This window comes from Macadamia integrifolia, chromosome 12 (assembly GCF_013358625.1).
Source record: "Macadamia integrifolia cultivar HAES 741 chromosome 12, SCU_Mint_v3, whole genome shotgun sequence".
NCBI classification, from domain to species: Eukaryota; Viridiplantae; Streptophyta; class Magnoliopsida; order Proteales; family Proteaceae; genus Macadamia; species Macadamia integrifolia.
In genome coordinates this window covers 3,859,008-3,878,480 of record NC_056568.1, presented here as the reverse complement: position 1 = coordinate 3,878,480, position 19,473 = coordinate 3,859,008, and the positions used below count along the sequence as shown (strand labels likewise).

Here is a 19,473-nt window from a genome sequence, read left to right as displayed (position 1 = left end):
GTCAGACCAAACCGATAACAACACGGACCAAACTGAACCGAAGCCTTATTCTTCGGTTCAGTTTGGAGTATTGCAACCCCAAAACCAAACCGAACAGCACCAGAAACCGGATGAACCCGAAACCAAACCGAAACTGGCTCAAAACCCTGACCGAAACTGAAACCAAACTGGTAAGAAACCAAAACATTGGAAAATTCATTAAAAAAAATCAAAATTTGCATAGTTTTGTATACATTTGTGTGGAAAGTCGAATCCAAACTGGACAAAAAATCAAAACCAACCCGGTTACAAATCGATTTAAGAAATCGAAGATAAACTGAAATCAAATTGCATCGAAACTGAAACCAAACCAAAATCGAAATTTTCTTATTAGTTGGATTTTGATTTCAGTTTTTTCACATTGAAACTGACTCAAGTCAGACCAAAACCGAGCTGAACCGACCGATTGACACCCCTAGGCTTTATCGGTGCTATAGAGAGAGAGAGAGAGAGAGAGAGAGAGAGAGAGAATAACGCACCATTCCCCCGCGGCAATCTTTTCCCAAAAAAATAAAATTCCCACGCAAGGTCGGTGGACATTGACGCAGCACTTGGGTAAGGCAGTGACCAGCTGATCCACGTTCCTCCAGTCAACGGCCAGTCTTTACTCTACAGGTGTGGTTTTTATTCTCTCTCAACTCTTCCATCTTTAATCCACTTCACTTCTTGTCTCAACCAATACGCCATCTCTTCTTTTCTACATAAAAATTACAGTGTCTTTCGCGCAGTTTAAGAACAATATGTACTTTTACATATAGTTAGGAACTGACCTTTCATCTCCTCTGTGGGTGGTGTTTCTCTCTCTGTAGTCTTCCATTTTGCTGCTTTTTCCTCTAAAGTTGGATTTCTTACAATCGGGTTGATCTCCTCCTCTAAAGAACCTGTTGATCTTTCATGAGCTTCACATGGTTCTGCTGATTCAGGAAGTGAGGATGATACTAAGAAACCTGTTCTTCAGTAGCCCAGGTCAATATTAACCCAACTTCTTCTTCTTTTCTGTTCTATATTTTTGGAATTATATATAATCTCAAGGAGGGAACCCAGAATCCCAGATGCCAATTTTTTTCTTAATTTTTCCGTTTTTGAATCAGTAATCTACTTTTAAACATCATTCTAGAAGAGATTCTCGTCTAGAAGTCTCTGAATTAGCAGAAGGTAAGTATTTCTTCTGCAAATTGATCCGATGGAGTCGCCTCATGGGAAGAAGATGAAGAAACAGTTGACTGGGAAACGTGACGACACTCCTCTGCATTCGGCGGCAAGAGCTGGAAACCTACCTGTGGTCGTGGAAATCCTTACGGGGACATCAGAGGAAGAGCTGAAAGAACTGTTGTTGAAACAGAATCAATCGGGAGAAACAGCCCTTTACGTTGCTGCTGAAAACGGTTATGTTTCTGTGGTGGAAGAGATGATCAAGTACTATGATATTGTTTCTGCAAGCATCAAAGCCAGGAATGGCTTTGATGCCTTTCACATCGCAGCCAAGCAAGGTGACCTAGGTACAGTCTCCATTCAATTCTCTCTGTTTTTTCTTCTTCTTCTTTTCTTTCTTTCTTTCTACCCCTCAGGATTAATTAAATTGTGTTTGGACTCATAACAGAGGTGATGAAGGTGCTTCTGAAAGCCCTACCAGAGCTATCTATGACAGTTGATCTCTCGAATACCACAGCTTTGCATACGGCGGCGACACAAGGTCACATTGAGGTTGTAAATTTCCTCTTGGAGCAAGGTAGCGGCTTGGCCGCCATAGCGAGAAGTAATGGGAAAACCACCATTCATTCTGCGGCGAGGAATGGGCATTTGGAGGTTGTGAAGGCCCTTCTAAGCAAGGAACCTGGTATGGCTGCGAGGAATGATAAGAAGGGGCAGACAGCTCTCCACATGGCTGTGAAAGGACAGAAGATTGAGTTGGTGGAGGAGCTTATCAACTCAGACCCTTCTTTGATCAATATGGTCGATACCAAGGGCAACACAGCTTTGCATATAGCTTGCAGGAAGGGTCGGACTCAGGTGAATTGCTTGTCTACCTTGGATTACTTTTCTTCCTGTATAAGATTGGAGATTGTTTAGTATCGAGACTCTGAGAAACAATAGAAGGAAATAAATTTTTGGAATAGATGATGGTTATGACAGTGATGATGAATCTACTGTTAGTTTTGCTTTGATCATTACTGTTCTCCTTCATGGTTTGCCTCATTACAGTCTAGTTTGATTGCTCTTATGCCACCAAAAAGGCCTTTTGATAGAGTAGCTTCCTGTCCCTCAAGAAATATTATGTGCCATCCTTGGGATTATATTGTTTGGTTGATTCAGGAAGAGAAGTCAGCATCTATATTCAATGCTTGCAATCTTGACACTTACATGGATCAGATGTCTATCAAGAAATCATTGTTTTGTTTTCTTTCTTTTTGTGTTTCTGTAAAATGAAGTGGTTCATCTGTCCCTTAATTTCTGGATATCAAGGATAGATGAAGTCTATTGAATTCCAAAGTCAATTTGTATACAAACCAAATACATTCTTTCACTTCACTAGATCGAGATTTTGATGAAAAGCTTGTTTACACAATACCTTCTGCTCAACTTAGTATATTAATATACTAAAGAAGATACAGGAATCAGTACCTGAGAAAAACTTAGGACTGCAAACAGCACATCTATGGTTTTATCTAAATCTGGCATTCCTGTCTAGATTTCCCAGCACTTCATCTGAGTCTAGATATTTTTGGCTACACACTGCATTGTACTATCGTCAATTTACGTCATTGTCAAGTTGCATTGCATTTTAATTTTTTATTGTCTCAAGTTCTCAGTTTGATTCTGCAATTAGGTTACTATTTTCAATACTGTTCATCTTTCAGTTGCTATAGATTTGATAATCCATCTATGGACCCAGGCATAGTCACAATGCTCCTCTCTCTCCCCCCCCTCCTCCTTTTTTTTTCAATTATTATGTATGAGTACGACAATTTATTGCTTGCAGTTGAATGGAGTGGATGTGTGATAAAATGTGAACTCCAATAAGGTTGCTTGTGAGATTTTCCAGAGATGGTGCCCAAGTTACTGGAATTATGGAACTGTTGTTTTATCTCAGCATGTTCGTGCCATGGTTGTTTTAAAGCTTGGCTGATGAATTCATGCAATGTCTTTATTAGTCTGGATTAAGACAATATTCTGATTCTTTCTACTGAATAGCCTATTTTAGACAAAGTTTTGCTAATCCAATCCTGAGGAGCACAAGTCAGCAGCATCTAACATCAGTCCTTGAGATTTAATTCATTAACATCTGGCGTTTAGATTAGGTGAGATGAGGATTATAAAAGTTCTCTACGTAATTGAAATGAAAGCCTGTGAATCTATGGCCTGAATTACAGAAATAAAATAACAATATATGACCTAATTTAATAAAATAAAAAATTGAATAAATCAGATATAAGCTATATATGGTCCTGTACATGTATTACTTGACAGAAACCAGATCAGATCTAGAAATTACTGATATTTAGAGGCTAAAGCCAATTGATTGAAGAAGAATGGGAAAACAGAGATGTGGTTGACTGACTTGGTTGAGTCAGTTGAAGGAGTTTGAAGTTCTATTTTATTAATCATGACTAAGAGGCTAAAGCCCATTGATTGTGACTAAGCCTGGGTCATTTTAGGCCAAGTGGTGAGGAAAAACATGCATAGTTTAGGTCTTGTCCCAGGTATGACCTTGACTAGAGCTGATTGGAGGCCAAGGATCCATGTAGCCGACCCCATTTAGGTGGGATTTTTTTGACTTGTGTTGTTGGGTTCCTCTCCCTTTTCTTCCCTCTTATTTTTTCTATTCTTTTTTTTCTTTGCACGGATCCATGTAGCCAACCCCATTTGGTTGGGATAAGGCTGAATTGTTATTGTTATATGCTTTTAAAATTTTGATCATTTGAATGTCTGTTTCTCTTGGAAAAATTTATGGTTTAATTCGATTATTTGGTTTGGTTCTTTTGATTGACACATCATTGTTTGATTTCCTGAAATATGGTGGAAACAGATGTCTTACACTTACTTGGAAGAGGACTACTTATATAACACTCTATTTCTGCAGATTGTAAAGAAGCTACTAGACCACAACATCACCGAGAAAAATGCTGTCAATAGATCAGGGGAAACAGCCCTAGACACTGCTGAGAAAATGAGAAATGAGAATATGGGAAACTCCGAATTGATGGTGATCCTACAGGAGCACGGTGTCCAGAATGCCAGGGACATCAAGCCACCGCAGACAAGCACAGCTCGAGAACTGAAACAGACTGTGAGTGACATAAAGCATGAGGTCCACTACCAGCTAGAGCAAACCCGTAACACAAGGAAACATGTGAAGGGGATTGCCCATCGGCTCAACAAGATGCACACTGAGGGGCTCAACAATGCAATCAACTCCACGACAGTTGTTGCTGTCCTCATTGCAACTGTAGCTTTTGCCGCCATTTTCACTGTCCCTGGCCAGTATGTTGATGACCCTAAAAACATACCTCCCAAGAGCTCCCTTGGGGCAGCAAAGATTGCTAATAAAGCACCTTTCGTGATTTTCTTCGTCTTGGATTCCATTGCTCTCTTCATATCCCTTGCTGTTGTGGTGGTACAAACTTCAGTTGTAGTAATAGAGAGCAAAGCCAAGAAACAAATGATGGCAATTATTAACAAGCTGATGTGGTTGGCTTGTGTTCTAGTGTCTGTGGCATTCTCAGCATTGGGATATGTTGTGGTCGGCACACGTGAGAGGTGGTTGGCAATCGTGGTGACTATAGTAGGGACAATAATCATGGCAGCAACACTGGGTACCATGTGTTATTTGGTAGTGATGGACCGGATTCATGCCTCAAATTTGAGGAACGTTAGGAGGTCATCATTGAGCAGCAGGTCGCGGTCGTGGTCCGTGTCAGTGTTATCAGATCCAGAGATTCTGAACAGTGAGTATAAGAAGATGTATGCACTCTGAGTTCCGCTGGTCGGCATGCCAGGGTATTTTTTTTCTCCTATCTGGCGTCTCAGGTTCTCTTCTTGGACCTCTTACCTAGTTTATGTTTCTCTTGGGCATCTATTTCTGGATGTAACTTGTAAGTATAGTTTCTCACTTCCTGCTGCATTGTAGCGAAAGCCAGTTCATCACTCACGGTATCATATTCTGGAAACTAAAATACTGTAAAAGAATTAGAAATTTTGGTCCATCAATATATCAGTTTCAAGTTTCAACATCTTTTCTTTTGGTAGCAAGTTATGTTGTCGTATTATCAACCTCTTGAGATCTTATATCCATGGTGGATGGCATCTTTCCCTGCAAAGAATCTTACTCATTGATCACTGTGGTGTGGATAATCTATTCAATTACTTCAGAAGGAACCCAGGAGAATTGATATCTCAAGCAACCAACCAAGCCCTTCTGGTCCTGGCTAAGAACCCAGAATTACAATGCCCAGGTGAAATTTGGGTTCCTGGGGATAAAAACCAACCCATGGCTCCTTAATGAGGTCCTGAATAACATGCCTCCATGATAACATGCCTCCATGATAACATTGATGACTGGGTTATTAAACTCGGAACCCGGATTCGTAATAGGGTCCAGCTGATTACTGTTCAGCTGGAATCGTTCAAAATTGGTTGGAAATCGGTGGGATTTGGCCTGAACCCAAAAAACTTAGCATGGATTGGCCGGAATTGGATTTGACCGATCCTGATCCAAATCGGCCAATTTGTCAGCTACGAACAGGAACCGAATAAAACCGCGTAAATTGGACGTTCGGTTTTGGTTTTAAAAATTAAACCATTTATTTAATAAATTGTTGGTTTTGTAGTGGATTTACATTATGTAAATTAATTTAATCTGTTTTTTATTTCTTAAGTCACAATTTTGGCTTGAATGTCATGGTTCAGCCTCAACAAAAATAGGTCCATTCCCAATTAGTCCCCAAATTGAAAACTCGAATCAACAAATAGAATCAAAATTAAACCAATAAAATTGTTTAATCGGAACTATTTATTAAAATGATTTTATGTTGGGATATTGGAACCAATTCGATTCTGATTTCTATTTTTCATTTCTTGAACTGAATCAAAATCAGATAGATTAACAGAAAACCAAATCACTCAACACCGTTAGATTCAAACGGATTCAATTTTAATTCTTACAATCCAACTGATGAGTTCATAGAGGAAGGGGTGTCAACCGGTCGGGCTTAATCGGGCTTGACCACTTAGAAGTCTTGCACCATGAACGCCCATTTACGTAAACAGGCCTAGGTTTGGGGGGCATGGAAAGGTTTATAATCAGGCCGGTCAGTGTCGGGCTTTAACCGGGTCTTAATCGGGCTACGAACCTATTTAAGTTTATACGGGTTCTAAACGGGTTTTAAACGTGCCTACCCTAAAATTATTTTCTTAAGTGTGTTGAATGCCTAGAAATATGTGAGGCAAATCTTTAATAAAAAAGAGAAATAATATGAGATTATGGTTGTTCTTACAAAGAAAAAGAAAAGATTATGACATTTAGAACTTACAAAATAAAGCTTAGTTAAATTAAATCCTATTACAAAGCAAAGGGTAAGAAAACTTAATTTGTTTCTTACTAGTGGTGGTAAAATAAGAATTTTATGTAGTATTAAAGGGGGCCGGGCTAAGTCGGGCTATAACAACTCGGTTCAAATTGGGCGTATAAATGTGTCGATTTGGTTGGATGCCCGACGGGCTGGCTACATGTACCTTGAACGTTCGTTTAATAAACGTGTCGGGCCAGATCAAGTCAGTCAAAGTTTGATCATAAATATGTCGACCTCGGTTGGGCCTACCGGTGTAGGCTCAAAATTGACACCCCTACATAGAGGACTCAATTCCTCTCCAACATTTGAGATGTCCACCGTACATCTGATGACTCAGAGGACCTGAGGTGTGGGCTTATGTGTTAGGTTGTGTGTCTGAATCCGTCCAGTTGCCTGATGCTACGTTGGAGAAGATCAGAATCTGCTCATAGAAACAAGAGAGAGAGAGAGAGAGAGAGAGAGAGAGAGAGAGAGTGTGTGTGATGTGATGTCTGATGAGCTGTGGTTCGGCCAGGTAGGCATGAACCACATAGAAACTTTGGTTGGTCTAGTTCAACCCGAACCGCTTGAGCCCAGCCCCGAGTTATACCTTTGTTCGCAACTCGGTCTCGTCTCTTTGGTGAGAAGAGAAGGAGCGAGAGCATAACTCAATAGGAAGCTGGGCCAAACGGAAGAATCGGACAAAAATGGTCCGGATTCAGGTGAAGTCGAAGCACAAGGAGGATGAGGAAGAGTTGCAGTTCCTCTATGATTGCCCTAGCACCACAAGGATCAAAGAGATTGCCAGAGCAGTAATCGAAATCTCCAATCTTCAAATCAAGATCAATCGCCTTGCCCTAGCTCTTGAATCAGGGCTTATTCAACTTGGTGACGGCAAAGGTCACTCCAGTCCGATGTTATTCCTTTCTTAATTAACATTCTTCTCCATCTGCAAGTAGTAAATTTGCCCATATTCTTTCAGGGATTGATTCGAATGAAGCTGTTCCTTTAATGAGAGCTTTATCAGAAGCCAAAGCCTATGCATCAAAGGTTTAACTTTCTCTTAACCTTACGGTTCCCTTAGATTATTTATTTGAAATAACTCTTCGCGCTCTGAAAAATTATGCATGTTATTCTCAGGACCAGGTTCTCCATGGTAGAATTTTATCACCTCATATCTTGAGAGACCACATTCAGACAATAGAAAAGCAAGTCACGGTTAACAAAGCAGTGGGTTTGTCCGATTTAACCCAATTGCATCAGCGACACTCCGGTTCCTGTACAGGTCGAAACTCAAAACCCACACTCTATTCTTTATTTCTCAACTACAATATGAAGCACTGTCAAGCACCTTCACATCCCCTCCTGGTTAGACCCTTTTATGTTTGTTTCCTATGTGGTGCTTATTACCATGTTTGGATGGAAAGGCTTCCAAGTACCTGAGATGATAATATATAATAAGCATAAATGAAAAAGACAGCATGAAATGATCGGAAAATTACATGATTACCATACTACATTAAATTACAGATATTGGCAACTAGTACGTTAGTATTGCAATAAGTTAACAAAGCAAAGTGCTACAGCCTAACCAATTTGCTAAATTTTGGAGTGGTCCTGCTCAGGTAATGGAACCTCAAGGCTATGCTGATCAAACAAATAGAATTGAAGGCACATAAAAGGAAAACAAAGGTGCACAAAAGCACACACCTTAGTGAAACAGTGCCAGCTACCAGGTGCCAAACAATGGTGTATGTGGCTCTTCGCTTGAGTTGTACTCCTTAATAATGCTAGTACTAGAGTGCTCTGTGATTTGTGGAAAAGGCCCTTCACAATTTTAATTTTTTTTGTTAGACCGGTCAATTCTTATACATGCAATGAAACCCTAATTTAAGCAAATATTTTGATTTTTTGAATGGGTTTTTCGTTTGATTTTAACTAAATGCTTTTGTAGAATGAGGTAAATTACTTTAAGAGTAGTATATTTTTACAATATATAATGCAAATGGAAAACGGTAGCAACGGTAGGGTATCATCATGACAACAATTAGCCTTTCTTTATTTTGCGAGCTATAGTTGTGGGGAATGTTGTTCTTTCCTCAAGGTTCTGCAATACTCTTGTATATAGTGCATTCTCTGATTTTACTTTTCAATTTCACATTTACCTATCAAATGAAAGGATTATGGAGTATACTCTTGTTTATGTTTGTTTGTTGGAGGAATTAGTTTCTTTTCTTCTTCCTTTCTTTTGTCCTCCCATTCTAAAACCTTGATGGTTGGCATAAGTTTCAACTTGGCTGATGACCTTTTCTTGCTGACATGTCATTAAGTTCATCGAGTTTGGAGGAAATATGACGAGAGAAAGAAAGCTAAAGTTATTAACATCTAAAGTTTAATCAACCTTCTTTCCTAGTACATTTGTACCATTTTTTTTTTTTTTTATCTGCCTAATTCTTGTCTACTTCTATTATTCCAATTTCATGGGCATTTATGGTATCTCCTATTTTATATGAATTTCATTCGAATGACCCTTGAACCAGAATGTACTCCCAATTCATTAGCACTTAGGCCCATTTTTTTTTTTATGGAGAAAAGAGGAAAAGGAAAAAAAGAATGGGAGAATGAGGAACTTTTCTTCAAAATACGAAAACCTGTAGTTGTTTGTTTGCTGGGGTGGGAAACTTATCAGACAAGGTCATTTAATGCAATAATTGCTGTCTGCTGATGTGGGAGTTAACTTTTCCCACCCTATTCACTTCCAAAGTCCTACCAAAATTGGTAGGACTTCATGGAAAATTTGTTTTGTGTCCATCTCTCTCCTCCTATTTTCTCTCTTTCCCATAGAATTCTACCCCATTTCCTTTTCCTCTCTTTCCCATAGAGGTGGACCCCACTAAAAATTACATATTTCATTATTTCCTTTCCTTGTCAACCCAACCCATAATATGTGGGACCCACTTCACAAGTTTCCCACCCCTTTTTATCCGTCAAACAAACGGGGCCTTAAAGACCTTGAGTTCTAGTAACGCATTTAATTAGGTTTCTGGAGAAAACCCATGTAAACATTCTGCATTGTTAAAGAAGTTTGTGTTTGTGACTAATTTGAAGTTTGAACATCTTGTTCTTGTGGTGGAAATATTAACCAAAGTAGTTTTTGTTATGTGAGCTCCCTCTGCAATACTTCATTATCCCCTCCTAGACCCTTGGTTTTCTGGATTCTCGAACTGTTGATTTTATTTAATTTTTTTTTTTTCAATCAAAGCTAAATAAATAAATATACAGCCAAGATGGTTTGGCATCTATCTGTGTTACTCTATCAAGAGTTTGTTCTAAGTTATGTGGAAACATCATGATGAAGGACAACCATGGGTAAGCCTAATCTTTTGAACTAAAGGATTAAGAGAAAGTTGAGGTAAGGTTTATAGGGAAAAATATTTAAGTAGTTAGCACAGAATAGGAATTGAAAGATATTCAATTTGAACAGAGAAAATAGGTTTTTAGGAACTTTGAAGGTACGGGTAACTTTCTTTGGAAGTAAAGGATTAAGGGATGTTGAGGTAAGGTTTATAGGACAAAATATTTAAGTAGGGACAAAAAATAGGAATTAAAAATAAGACATGTAATTTTGAACAGAGAAATTGGGTTATATGAACTAAAAGGAAATCAGTGAGAATAATTGGTTAGAGAAATCAGTTGGTGTTTAAGGATACTCTGTATCCCAATTGGGAAAAAAGTTAAAAGAATAATGAAATAACAACTAAAAAAGAATGGATAATTTTTCAGCTTTCAAAAGATCCACTCGGGAAGCTTTGGAAATCAACCGATTGCTCTAAGCACTCTATCATGGTTGGTAATAGAAAAATCTCCACCTGATCCTTGTCAGCTTGAAAGGCTGAATTATGCAGCGAGGAGAATACTTTATCCAGACAGCTTGAAAGGTTGATTCATGCCCAACCATTTTCTCTGAATTTTTGTTGCTCCTTGTTTTGACTACACAAAGTTGTTATTGTTTTGAAATGACCGATAAAATAGAAAGTTCCCCGACACTTCTTTTGCTTGACTTTCAGAATGTTCTCTTGCCCCTTTCCAATTAACCAAACCTACTCATGCCTCATTCAGTATATGGCCCCCCATATTGTTACCAGAAAAGGCAAGAGAAAGCAATTGACAAAGTATAATGAACTGACTTACTAATTTCTTGACTAACTGGGAAAGTAATCCTTTTTTTTTGAACAATTTTTATTCCCTTTCTTACCTAGTTAATTTTTGCATGGTACTTTCACCTTGTTTTTGAGTTAAAAGGTTAGATGGAACAAAAAATTTGTTTGTTTGGGTGTGCTTTCAACAACAACAACAACAACAAAGCCTTATCGTAATTAAATGGTTTGGTTACATGGATCCTTGCCCTCCAATCAGCTCTATCCGAAGTCATACGTAGTAGAAGCCCTAGGCTATGCATGTCTTTCCTCACGACCTCTCTTATGTTTATTTTAGGCCTGCCCCTGGCTCATTTAGATCTTTCAATTGGAATCAAATCACTCCTCCAGACTGGAGCATCCGAAGGCCTCCATTGAACATGACCATGTCACCTCAAATGAATTTCTCGTAGCTTGTCATGTATCGGAGCTTCACCCACCTCAGCTCTAATGTGGTCATTCTTTACTTTGCCCTTCCTACTTTTGCCACACAGCCATCTCAACATCATCTCTGCTACACGCAGTTTATCTATATAACGCTTTTTAACTGCCCAACAGTCTGCACCATACACCATAACCGATCGTATGGCAGTCCTATAAAATTTCCCTTTGAGCTTTAAAGGAATATGCCAATAACACAACACTCTGGACCGCTCGACTTCAACCAATCTATTTATTCTTTGATCAACATCATCCTCTATATCACCTCCTTTACTTATGATTGAGGCCATATACTTAAAATAATCACTTGGAGGAATTACCCTCTCTTCAATATTCACCACCTTAGACAAATATATATTTATTTATTTTTGTTAAGTCATTTGTCTGCAATTTAATTTGTGAATAAAACTCAGATTTGTTGAATTTCCAGACTCAGAACTTCTGCAAGAAGATACCACACAGCTTTTATGGGCGGGGAAGGAGCTCATGAATAGTAAACGGTTATGTGATTATGTTGGCGACAATGACAAAACTAAGGTAACTGTGTTTCCACTAGGTCAAAGCCCTTCATCCTCCAGGGAGGCGTACTAATCTCCTAAACCTATTGATGGCAGATCATGCTTAGATTGCAGCCATCTTGCTTGAGCTCTCCATGATGCTTTGTAAGTAATAATTGTTTCTGATGTGCTGGAGCCTTTGAGGTTCTTTGCATACTTGATCTTATTATCTGTGCAATTTTGGCTGCATGTCAGTGTCCTGTACGCATTCAAATTCAAATAATCTCTATTGACTGCCTTGAATTCCTCTGTCTGAATTTGTTCTTTCTACCGAGTGGTCAGGAAAAAGATTCCAAGAACAAAAAAGAGCCATGAAGACGGGTCAACCGAAAGAGTGAAACCACTCAATTAGAGTTGCACAATCTCTTGGCAGTTACTCATGAACATGCCCTATAAGTACACACCAGTTTGTTCTTCATTTATACGGCATGCCTCACACCATCTCTCTCATCTTTCCTTTTCTTTCTTCTCTCTCCTCTGATAGGATAAGCTGCAGCAAGAAGAGTAAGGATAGGAAATACTGAATGTGTGATTGGTGTTGGTGAGGTAAAAGTCATTTTATTCCATGTCGACTTCTTTCTGATGATATTAGAGAAGTAAAATATTATATCTTGTGGTACCTTCATATGTAATATGTTGTGGGAATACTGCTTATATGGATGGTCCCCTAAACTTAAGAGCACAGTTACAAGGATATAAAATGAACTGGTAAAAGGAGTTGCAAGGAGTCACTGTTTTGGGGTTATTGGAAATCAAGAGAATGGAGCTTATTTGTGGCTTCAAACTGCTACATTCTTAGGGCGGCATGAGGACAGTTGAGGAAAAGTGAACAGAACAAAGCAGTGAGATGCGAAGTGTGTTTCTTCCTTTGTCCTTTTCCCATTTCAGAAATAGCCACTTAACCAGAGGACATTGCCAGCAAAAATAAATATGTAAATAACTTAACCGAAGGGATGTATTGGGAATAAAGTGTTTTCAGTGGCAGGTTCCATGTAGAAAAATGTTTGATCATCCGAAAATATCCATGGGATAATGATAGGGATGTTTTGCACCTCTGACCTTATCCACATGCTCTGTGCTCCACTTCCTGATTGGTTCAAGCAATGGTCGTATTATCTGTTTGGGTTTATTGTGTTCTAAGCTTCATCACTATTGTTTGGATTCTCATAAAAAAAATAAAAATTACTGTTTGGTTTTAGACTTTGGAAAGAAAAGATCCTTAAACAGCATTAAGAAGGCCTTAGTCCATGGCCCACCTTATCTTGCCATGTGGTATGGTGATGTGGTTATTCCAGTGTTTGGATAAATAGGGAGGGGGGGGGTATAGTTTGGATTTGCTGCTCGTCTTGTTTAGAACTAAATTTAATCAGACACCCCTCCATGTATTTTTACGAAACTATTTTCGACTTCATATTGTTTACAACTACTATTCAAAAATTTTATATCTAAAGGAAAAGAGTTCTGAGTAAGCATTATAGAGGAGTGCACCAATAAGGTGTGGCATAATAGTTTCATACATAGGAGGGCAGCGAGATCACTTCAAGTGAGAAGGAGAGAGAGAGACCCAGAAGAAATTTTTTTTCACCCTATTTTAAATAATTTTTTATAGTATTGTCAATGTCATCTTTTGTCCAGTGTGAACTTCATAAATTTTTTAGCTGAAATTGTACATTTGAGTAGAGGATCTGGCCTTACCTGCAAATACATTTTTGTTTACCCTAGTTGCCCATAGATTTAGCTTCACCTGATGGATCTCTCATGTGGTAGATATCAGGGCTTTCCTAGGTGCCACATAGGAATTCAGAACCCATTTATTGGACCTGTATGTCTAAGAAACTTGAATTTTTTTTTGGGTAAGAAGGAACTTCAAATTCTGAGAGGATTTGCAACATAGTGATACTGCCATTGCTACCAATAAGTGATTTGCATCGACATATAATCACAAGCAGGAATGGTCAAGCTTGTCAAGTGGTACTATGAAAGTTTCACAATCACTTGCTGATTGGTTCAATTACTGCTATCAATACCTGCCTGGCCTCAAGTAAGTTTGCTTTTCAAATGGTGTAAAATTGTTGTGCGGCTGTGTGTCTTTTAGGCCTTGTCTGTATCAGAGTGAGTTGAATTTTCATTGGGAATGGAGTCAGACAAAGAATTGCAGCCAATGGTTTCCATTCCAGTGTTCCAGTCTTCCAGCTCCAATTATAAGCAATTGGGCCCAAAATAAGAGAATTTGAGTGGCTCCTATCCATGCACTAGTTTCTGGCTTCAGATGGCAATGCAGTTGATTTTGAAACTTTTTGAGCATTGTAGCCCACACACTGTACCATCATGCAGTGATGCAGTCCACCTATAAAATAAGGGTACTGTCATTTTGTGTAAGAATTTTATTAAATCAGTTTTTGGTTGTGAAATGAGCTATTGAAAGTAAGAAAACAGTATATGCAGTTTTTGTAGGTAATGGATGATGTGATCTTATGATTGGAATTTGGTTTAATTAGAGGGTTTAGATGTCTATGGTAAGGGGTTTTTTATTTTTCCACTATGGTTAAGAAAAACTTTATTTTTTTTTCTTTTTTTTGGTGGTTTGTGGTGTCATATTTGTTACAAGCTTAATGGGTGTAGGCCTGTAGGGGGAATAGAGTGTTCTGATATACTGATAGTCGCAAATAAACGGCACAGTAGCGCCAGAGGAGTTTGCGCAGAGCCCGGTTTACAACTGGCCTGAGCGCATTATTTTTTTCCTTGTCCTCCGGGTCCGGAAGAGCTGGGGCGGGGGCGGCGGCCTGTCCGCGCAGAGGCCCTTGGGCCACGGCGCCCAGGGCTCACGCTTCACAAATCCAAATTTTGAGCCATAGAGCACGAACCAACATCCATGATACGAAAACCAAAATCAGAATGAGGAAGAAAGAGATATTGCAACAACTTATGAAATGTTTTGAGTTTGTCTGTCTAGGTAAGAAACATAGAAATGATCTTTTGATTGCTCATAAGTGGGATAGGAAAGGCAACAGTTTAGAATCTCTCAGCTGAGGTAGTCACTGGTGTTAAAAAATTTCTATTTTTATAAGTAATTATAGTTTATTTATCATTTTTTTTTATCTTATTAAAAAAAACAAAAAACAAAACAAAACAAAAAAACAAAATAAATAAAAAAATAGAGTGCTATAAAAGCCAAAGATTCGAGGTGTAAATTCATGAAACCAAATCCTTTGAAAGTTTTTGTAGAAAGAAAACAAAGTGTACTGTTATTTTCTCCATTTTTTTTTTTCTTTCTTTGTATCCTAACTTTATAAACCTATAAAGGTCTGGTTTTTGCACACAATGATGTATGTACAGGGCATGTGTTTTGTCTAGTTGGTAAAAAAAGTGGTATTAGAAGCCGTCCCTCTCTATATGAACGCTTAAACGACAAATCATGCGAATAAGAGCTGTTTGCAAAACCTTTTGCTAAATTATAAATAGTCTAGTAAAGATTTTCCATATTAAACCCATTGGAAGTTTAAAAAGGAAAAGTCTAAATGACACCTTTATAGGTGTATTTAGACCTTGAAACCTTTTGATTGTTTCCTTTCTTATTTTTGTAAGTTCTTTAAGTTTGGGGTAAAAAGGGGTTTTGAAAAATAATTTGAAAATAATTTATCATTATTCATTATGAAAAGTTGTCATTGTATTTCACATTTTTTTGAGTATGCATGTGTAATGAAAGTATTTTCACTTGTTGAAAGAAAAAATGTATTTTATTACAAGGATAAAAAAGTAAAATTACAAATTATTTCACACCTCACATAGGGTCAATAAGAGAATCCCGGTAAAAATTGTTTGTGTTCACTGAGAGACTAACACTTTTTTTTTATTCTTGGGTAAAACCTAACTGAAACTCTTAATTCCTCGAAATGTAGTCATGTAGTCATGTAGTATGCTACATTAAACTATACTACACTTCTACCCCAGAAAAAAAAAACAATTCACTATACTACACAAATCCAATTAAAATTCAATTACAAGGTTACCCATGACAAGTTAACAAATTAACATCCAAAACATATAACCTAGCTAAGCAAGAATGGGCAACCATGCACCCATTTATTTGCAATTTTTTTTTTTTTTCTGGGTAAGGGTGGTGGGGTGGCAGAATATCTGCATATATCCACATATATGGATTGGAATATCTACATATGGATTGTAAAAATTGGTGACTGTTGAAATATACTTCCTCTCACATTTCTTTCTCATCTCTCCACTTCAAAGGTATGGCCTTATAGAACAATTTTCCTCTCTATGTGGAGTTTTTTTTTTTAATGATTTTATGGCTTTTGTTCTAACCATGTGGACCCATATGGATGTCATGATACTGTTCTCCACACCACCATTGATGTGGTACACAGATTCTCTCTCCACGTTGGCTCGTAGGAAACCCTTAATTAATTATTAACCACCCAAACCCTGGTTTACATACCAACACTCCCCAGTGGCCAACAGGCCAAGTCCACACAGTGCCCAGCAAAAAGTTTAAACAGATGATGAATTAGCTGCTTTTCTTTGGATCTAATCCTGTCAAAATATTGGCTGACAATGTTCACTTAATTTAGGGCTTTGGTAACCCCACCTCATCAAAAATCATAAATAAAGGGAAAATTGAAATTAAGCTTCCTGAAAGGCTGGTTGGCGTCACTCTAGCACTTGAAGATTTCCTTTTCTTCTATTCTTAGTTTTCTATCATCAACCCAAGGAATCTTACTTCTTATTGCCTTTTTAAATGGTTCTTTTCCAAAATATAAAAATAAGAAGAATCCAACACTGTTAATATATCATGTTTGTCTTTCTGTTGTTCTTAATGGGCAGATGCAGACAAATGGCTTTTCTTCTATTTTTTTCTTTCAACAATCGTTATGAATGTGTGTTTATTTCATAAACTAAACCTAGTGATGTTTATCATTTGCATAAGTTTAATCTATCTTTCTCTCTATTGGAGATGAGTTTCTAGTTCAGTGGTAGACAGCTAGACAGTTAGGTCCTAACGTATAAGTCTAGGGAAAATTGCCTAAGTCGACTCTCCTACCCCCACCAGGGCTTCCACCTTCTTAAACAAACACTAGTAGTAGTACTTATAGTAATGCAATACGTGTGGTTTACTGGCCTATTGAGTCCCTTGTCTAGCCACCTCAGTGGTTCTTGCCTAGTCTAGTAGCCTTTGAACCCAGTAATTCAATCAATCCAATTCTGGTTTTTGAAACAGTGGCCGTTCTGGAATGGAAGAAATGCCTCGCCGATGAACTGGAAGAGTAACACTTGGCTTCTTTCCTCCTGAACCAAAGAAAAGTAGAAACCCAAAACGTTTTGTTGTTTTTCTAGTTTTGTCACATTTTGAGAAGAGAATAGACCACGAATACTAGCTTAGCCTAGTGGTGGCAGTTTTGCTCGAAGCCGTCCCAAGGGAGGAGATTGTAGAATCGAATATTGTTGAATGCATGTGCCAGTGATTAGATAGGTGTATGTAGAAGTAGGTGGCCTTTGGCCCTACTGACGCCCTCAGTAGGATAGTATAAAAGAATAGAAGAAGAAAAGAGACCTCTTATCAAAAGAAATGATGGTCAGCGAAAGCAAATGTCATGAGCTCTTCCAATTTTCAAGTGAGGCAGGGGATATGACATGAAGAGTAAACCCAGTACTCAGTACTAAGGAGGGGTTGTCGGACTGCCACTGGCAAAAGCTTCCCTTCTTCTATTCACTTTTCACAATACCCATCAAGCTATTCACAGTGATGGTAACTTCCCTGAAAAGGTTTGCATTATTGAGAGGGTGACTACTACTGACTATAAGAAGTGAAAAAAATGAAAATTTAGGAGCCTTCCATTATTGAAGATGGAGTTCTGAAACCTGGGTTGGAGCGAAGTGAAAAAAGAAAAAGCTTAGAAAATGACCTTACCTGACAATTTGCAGATGTGCTTTATGGAGTTTTCATTTTGTCTTCCTTAACCATCAATAAAAAATGACTCCTGCAAATTTTACAGGAAGGAAGGAGAGAGAGAGAGAGGTGAAGAATCATTTAAACAAGGGGAATTCTTCGATATTTTATTTCAAAGATCAAATCTTTGGGTACTTTTCACATCTAGATGAACTACCCAACATGGTGGCCTTTGCACTGAATCAAAACACATAGACAAGCAAACTCGCCATGAAAAGTTCAGAAAGAGCTACACTCCCACCAAAAAGGGAAGAAAAGGGGGAAAAAAAAAAGAAACATTTCTTCCTTCCTCTCCTGAATTCCTGCTGGGGTTCTTCAATTTCAATTTTATTTTTCTTTTAATTTTAGATCATCATCATCAGAATCATCCCCTACAGAGTCCTGGCCTTTCTTGATCGTCACAAGCTACAATCCTTGAAGCAGAGAATGAACAAAACCCAGCTTCACTTAATTCCTTTCTCGAACTAGATAACTGCTGCGACTGTTTACAGTGAGCAATCGCTCCCTGAATTGAGCACTCAATCTCTGAATTTGCACTACTGCTCCTCTTAAGAAACTGCAAGTCATAAAACCCACTTGGATTACTCCATAAAGATGAAGACGAAGAAGAAGAAGAAGAAGAGCCCGACGAAAATGACGAAGACGAAGAGTATTTGGTTGTTGAGTGACGTTTAATGGCCCCCGAGAAGGACCTTCTATGGCCGCCACCATTACCACCATTCTCCATCTTCTTCTCTTTCTCAGTGAGGGTATCTCTCCTGATAGAAGACGATGATGCCATTTGGTACCTCCCCCTTTGAATTTGGCCAAATGGGTTCTTCCTTGTCACCTTCACATACTTGTTTGAGAACTCCTTAGCTTTGGAAATGGTTGTTTTGTCTCCATTCTTGGCAGACTCTGCAGAGAGCTCATCTGAACATCCAGATTTACTGAACAGAGACTTGATATAAGCTCTGGAAGCTTTCAACTTGAGACCCAGTGAAGATTGTCTGATCAATTTGAGCTTCTTGGACCAAGACTTCTTTGGCTGGTCACCAATGAAACCACCAGTTCCAGATGGGCATTCGAAGAAGTACTCATCTAGGTTCAGTTCTCCGCTGACCCTGCAAGACTCAGAGGGAGAAATGTTGCAGGATTCAAAGGGGGTATTACTATAGGAAGTTGCAATGGGGGTGGTAGTGAAGGGAGTGGAATAGTTTTCTTCTGAAGGCTCTGCTCTATCCTCTGTAGAAGAGTTGGAGTGGTGGTAGTGGAGAAGCTTTTCCACCATTTGGAGACGTGGAGGGAGGTGAAGTGGAAGGAGCTTCCCTTTATAGAAGAGCTCATCAGCTGGGGAGGTGGAGGTTTCCCTTTCAAGAGAGGCTGATGACATTTGGAACTCAAACTCTCTGTGCTGAGGAGGAGAGTTGATGGAGTAGTACAAGAATGTGGTAGAGGAACTCACTTCCATGTCTATGTAGTCTTCTTCTTCATCTGCATGTTCACATGAAAAGCTAATGGCCATCTTTTCTGATCAACTGAGCTGCTGGTGATTACTATCTCTTCTCTCTTTTTCTCTCTTTCTGTGGAGATGATTATGGGAAGCAGAGCTATCAGCTATATGTGCTGGATGAGGAAGGCAGAGCATCCTTTAAAGTGTGAATGGTGCCAAATTAGAAAATTTTAAAAGGGAGTAAAAACCAAAGTGGGTGTGGGGTGGGGGAGGAAGTGGGGATTGTACAGGTTTG

The 19,473-nt window shown here is 38.6% G+C and overlaps 3 protein-coding genes across 3 annotated transcripts; 2 read left to right on the top strand and 1 right to left on the bottom strand.

Moving 5' to 3' along the window:
* Positions 1-547: 547 nt before the first annotated feature.
* On the top strand, positions 548-5,270 carry LOC122057053 (ankyrin repeat-containing protein At5g02620-like). The gene is made up of 5 exons (XM_042619044.1): positions 548-654; positions 849-1,005; positions 1,131-1,538; positions 1,640-2,049; positions 4,121-5,270. The coding sequence occupies exons 3-5, from the start codon at positions 1,223-1,225 to the stop codon at positions 5,012-5,014; spliced, it is 1,620 nt and encodes a 539-aa protein (XP_042474978.1). The 5' UTR covers positions 548-654; positions 849-1,005; positions 1,131-1,222; the 3' UTR covers positions 5,015-5,270.
* Positions 5,271-7,209: 1,939 nt separating this feature from the next.
* On the top strand, positions 7,210-12,508 carry LOC122057158 (cilia- and flagella-associated protein 298-like). The gene is made up of 6 exons (XM_042619170.1): positions 7,210-7,487; positions 7,570-7,637; positions 7,728-7,872; positions 11,655-11,761; positions 11,839-11,886; positions 12,064-12,508. The coding sequence occupies exons 1-5, from the start codon at positions 7,295-7,297 to the stop codon at positions 11,878-11,880; spliced, it is 555 nt and encodes a 184-aa protein (XP_042475104.1). The 5' UTR covers positions 7,210-7,294; the 3' UTR covers positions 11,881-11,886; positions 12,064-12,508.
* Positions 12,509-17,826: 5,318 nt separating this feature from the next.
* LOC122057526 (probable membrane-associated kinase regulator 4) lies at positions 17,827-19,473 on the bottom strand. The gene has a single exon (XM_042619652.1). The coding sequence runs from the start codon at positions 19,248-19,250 to the stop codon at positions 18,111-18,113; it is 1,140 nt and encodes a 379-aa protein (XP_042475586.1). The 5' UTR covers positions 19,251-19,473; the 3' UTR covers positions 17,827-18,110.

What these genes read in the sequence shown, in the direction of transcription:
- LOC122057053 (XM_042619044.1), top strand. Translation starts at nt 1,223, where the DNA reads ATGGAGTCGCCTCATGGGAAGAAGATGAAGAAACAGTTGACTGGGAAA. An exon ending in AGCCAAGCAAGGTGACCTAG is followed by an intron (nt 1,539 to 1,639) that starts GTACAGTCTCCA and finishes GACTCATAACAG; the next exon opens with AGGTGATGAAGGTGCTTCTG. An exon ending in GCAGGAAGGGTCGGACTCAG is followed by an intron (nt 2,050 to 4,120) that starts GTGAATTGCTTG and finishes CTATTTCTGCAG; the next exon opens with ATTGTAAAGAAGCTACTAGA.
- LOC122057158 (XM_042619170.1), top strand. Translation starts at nt 7,295, where the DNA reads ATGGTCCGGATTCAGGTGAAGTCGAAGCACAAGGAGGATGAGGAAGAG. An exon ending in CCAAAGCCTATGCATCAAAG is followed by an intron (nt 7,638 to 7,727) that starts GTTTAACTTTCT and finishes TGTTATTCTCAG; the next exon opens with GACCAGGTTCTCCATGGTAG. An exon ending in ACACTCCGGTTCCTGTACAG is followed by an intron (nt 7,873 to 11,654) that starts GTCGAAACTCAA and finishes TTGAATTTCCAG; the next exon opens with ACTCAGAACTTCTGCAAGAA.
- LOC122057526 (XM_042619652.1), bottom strand. Translation starts at nt 19,250, where the DNA reads ATGGCCATTAGCTTTTCATGTGAACATGCAGATGAAGAAGAAGACTAC.